The 4325-nt window shown below is 34.5% G+C and overlaps 1 protein-coding gene across 1 annotated transcript; it reads left to right on the forward strand.

Moving 5' to 3' along the window:
- Window positions 1–3520: 3520 nt before the first annotated feature.
- LOC108383082 (uncharacterized) lies at window positions 3521–4020 on the forward strand (the record flags this gene model as incomplete). The annotated part of the gene is made up of 2 exons (XM_017639467.1): window positions 3521–3657; window positions 3750–4020. Coding segments are annotated over 2 exons (347 nt in total), but the record flags the coding sequence as incomplete, so codon positions are not given.
- Between the last annotated feature and the right edge of the window lie 305 nt (window positions 4021–4325).

Here is a 4325-nt window from a genome sequence, read left to right on the forward strand (position 1 = left end):
TCTCTTTCCTAATCCAATTTTCTTTTAATGTTTAGATATTATTGTTTTACAGATATTTTTTGTAAGTTTATTTAATGTTTGGGAACTTATTTTTTTTTCTTTTTTGAATTAAATATTTTCCTTGTTTAGTTAAATTTTCTCTATTTTTTAGATTTTATTGTTTTAAAGAGAAAAATATATTTTTAAATTTTTAGAAACTTGTTTTATTTATTTTTATTTTTTATAAATTTGTTGACTTTTTTAATCTTGTTTTCTTTTAATGTTTAGGGTGTTATTGTTGGTTTGGGGCACCTTCCAAAATTTTTCCTCTTGCCGAAAGAGGCGCTGGTACCAAATTTAAATTATCTTATTTTTCTTTTCTCGAAAAAAATGTCACCTTATATGGCAACATTATCAGGGTGCAACATTTTAAGGAAAGAGCACGCGATTTGCATGTGAAGATGCTGAGAAAACAACACGAAAACTAGATAGCCCTGCCGAAGGGGAACATTATTTCGGGAAAAGAAAACGCCATAAAAAATATCGCAAGCTCCAGTTGTCATGGCAACAGTAGCTTTTCATAAAAATCACCAAAATTTTTTCCAGTTTCACAGCGATCCAGTAGCGCATTTCAAGGTCATTGAGTACCCTGTATTGGTTGCTGTAAAAAATTGAAAGTTGGTGTAGACATTACAAATATCAAATACTGGACCACTCTAATGTACATGCTTATATCCAGAGCTCTATCATATATATCTGTGTTCGTATGGAATATTAGCTTATGTCGAAAGGCTGGCTTTGGTGTAATGCAGCATTCGCAGCATACGATTGCGAATGACTCACGGGCGCCGAACCGTTGAAGAACTTTTAGCAAATAAACGTGCAAGAAGTAGTTTCGATACTAGCAAGTGAAGCTTATTAAGTCTCAAAAAAGTCCTTGTCGTGTATAGAGTAAAGGGAATGCCGCATTATACTCAAGTCAGCTTTTCGACATACGCTACTTTTCCATACGAACACAGATATACAAGTATTTGTCAAGCATTAAAAAAAATTTAATTGTAAATTGTTTTATCAAGAAATTTGTAACGCCAATGGAAAGATAAAACGCCTATGCTCATAGATACTCCAATGGCTGCTTGAATTCATATATTAACTCGTACATATAAACACACATACGGACATAATTATCTACTCTCCCAAGTGTGCCGACAAGGCACTTGAACGACTTGAATGATGAGCTCTGAAATATTTCTAATTAGTTCACACAATTAATTTTAGAGTCATTGTAGTGCAACACAAGGGGAGAATGCGCTTCGTTAATTTATCCTAAATGAATTTGGAGGTTCTTCTGGGTTCATTTATTTGAAAGTTAGATATAAATTTTGTTGAGGCACAATAAGGCACTCTCAGACCAAGAAGATATTTGGTATCCCGATGAAGGACAAAATACTGTCAGCTTTTCTAATGAATGGTAAAAGTATCCTGATAGTGTACCATTTTCTCATTCTTAAAGGATCGATTTTAGACAAGTTGAAGTGTATTAGCTTTGTAATAGCCGGCTTTCCTTCTGTGTGGGGAGACCCGGCAGTTATGGTTTGTTCGATACGCGCAACCTGATGTTAGCTTTTTTTTAGAAAATTAAGTCCTTTTCTGACGAAAGGATATCCAGAGAGCTTAACTACTGTTTCCCAGTACTTACTGCCTTCTAAGCTTGCCCACGCCTTGTCTTGAAGAAAAACAACTAAATGCATAAAATAATTCCGGTCTACGAGAACGGATGATGAGTCTTCTCCCTCATCCCTTCGATACCACAATGACCTGGTGGCCAGGACAGCGCTACTTTATTTCTCGCTGCTAAAAGATGAAGATTGTTAAATTATTCCTTGACGCACTTAGCGTGAATCCACCTAATGAAGAGGGATCTTGGTGATCGCAGTACTAAAAAAAGTTGTGTGTGAATCCTACGCGCGACTGAAGTGAAACTTCTTATTTCTCTATTACCCGCATTACTATATTACTAGTTAGCCTGCTTGGCGTTAAAACGCTAAAAAATAAATTTAACATTTTAAAGAGGTGGAAACGTCTTCAAAAACAAACAAACAAAATCCAAATGTCACAGTTATAAGCTATCCGAAGTATGCCGAATTTCCTCTAAACCGCCCTGTAAATTCCATGGAGAGAGGTCCCATATGGCTCGGCTTCTCTCATTTTGAATCACTCTGTACAAATATGTAAAATAGTCCTAACTTCAAAAAATAAAACCCTACTTCACAGCTATAGGCCAAGCTTTTTAATTTAACATCTCATTTTTGAATTTCAAAAGAACGATGGAGATATGATGATCTCCATAAAAACGGCCCCGCGTTATTTATATGTATACATTAGGGTGGTCTAAAACCAGTAAAGTCGGAAATGTAATGCTCTCACCCCCAGGGATTGTTCTATATCGAAAAAGTATGCCCTAATTTTTTTATTTTGAAATCAAAAGATATTTAGAGGTCGCTCAAAGCGCTGAAAGTTTTCCATGTATTTTTATATGAGAAAAAAACAACTTTTCGTAGAAATGGTATAGAATTCTTGAAAATCAAAATTTTTCGATCGGAAAACTCTGGTTCTCTTCAGGAGACTTTCAGTAATAATACCCAAATGTTTATTTAACCATTTTTTTTTACTAAAGATTTTTTATTGGTGCTCCCATTGCATTTTTCGGGGTTTTTGTGGTTTTTTTGCGGACCTATAAATTACAGTTGCGATGAAAAAATGGTTAAATAAACAATTAAGTAAGAAATGGGGGTATACTTTTTTCGGTATAGAACAATCCTAGGGGGTGAGAGCATAGAAAATTCTACTTTACTTTTTCACATGCATTTTTGGACCACCCTAGTATACATACTATCTACATATTTAGCTAGAAATATATATCAAAAATATTTTCAAACTAGAGTTTTTACAAAACTTTCGTTTGCCACTCATAGTTAAATATATCATATATATACCTGATTTTAAATTAACTTAAGTTAACCTTTCAAACAAGTGGCAACCCTTTTCAGATTTTTTCTTAACTAAAATTTTAGATCTCTTTAGTCAGACTTTGGGATACATAATTGAGTTAACTGTTGAGTTAAGTTGAATTTGATGACAACCCTCCAAATATAGTGATGACTGATTCTGCTGGAACACAGAAATGCAGTGGTGTGCATCCTACGGGCATGTATTCATCAGACTAGCTTTCCGCCGGTTTTGTAAAGTTCAGTCATTATATCGTCGTCTTCGAAGGTTTTGTGGCTTTTTTGCCGCATTTTTGATGTTCTGTGTACGTCTGTTACCAGCCTTCTATACTCAACTCTGCAGGAACCAGCCCCCCGGTCTTGAAACCGAATTCGCTGTGAGGATTTCTTTTTATGACTTCACTTGTTTAAGCTGCGAACCTACTGCGCTATGTTCTATTTTGTTAAAAATTATAATTTTATAAAATTTATATTACAACTTGATTAAATTTTAATTTGGAGCATCTTATTAACGTACTTTCTTTCTTTTCCAGCCTCCACCATTGTTGAATTGGCGGTGAAACGTAGTCAAAAGTTGGCACGCCCCTCATCTGTCGGCATAGTACCCTCTACACCCATACTATCGGGACGTGATCGGACTGCATCCATAACGGGCCCACAACCGGTTGATGTAAACTAAAAGATGAAATAAAATATATATACATATATATTTTTACTTTTCTACAACAAAGACATTTAATTAAATTGTGTCTTCCTTTGTAGAGCATCAAACGTCGTGAAATGGAAACGTATAAAATACAAACGCTACAAAAGATGCTGGAACAGGAGAAACTGAATTTGGAACGTCTGAAAGGTGATACCAACGATCCGAGCTATAAACTTTCCGAAGCGAATATACGAAAGCTGCGCGAACAATTGCGAAAAATCGGTGCAGAGGTATGTGCTAGAGGGGACTTGATAAAGATTTATTGAAGTTAATGCTCTTTTTTATTCGTATTCTCTTTTTTACTACCGACAATATACTGCTCATTTATTGTGAGTGGTGCTAAAGAATTTTAAATCCTAAATTAATTTGTCTAATTTTGATTATTTACACCTTTTGGTATTTGTCAAATCGTCTGCAAATACACAGATCTCTTTTTTTGTGTTGCAAGAAAATCTTTAATTTTCTATGTTGTATAGATTTATGTTGTGCTAAGATTTGACTTGAGAGTACCCCGTATTTAGGACAAAGGTTCGTTAGTATGTAAATCCTTTCCTAGGCTCAGAAAATAACCTACAACAGTTTGATTTATTAATAAAATTTCGTACAAAAACTATTTATATATATGATTTAAT

Source organism: Rhagoletis zephyria, unplaced genomic scaffold (assembly GCF_001687245.7).
Source record: "Rhagoletis zephyria isolate East Lansing unplaced genomic scaffold, Rhagoletis_zephyria_1.1 Rzeph_scaffold_30572, whole genome shotgun sequence".
Taxonomy (NCBI): Eukaryota; Metazoa; Arthropoda; class Insecta; order Diptera; family Tephritidae; genus Rhagoletis; species Rhagoletis zephyria.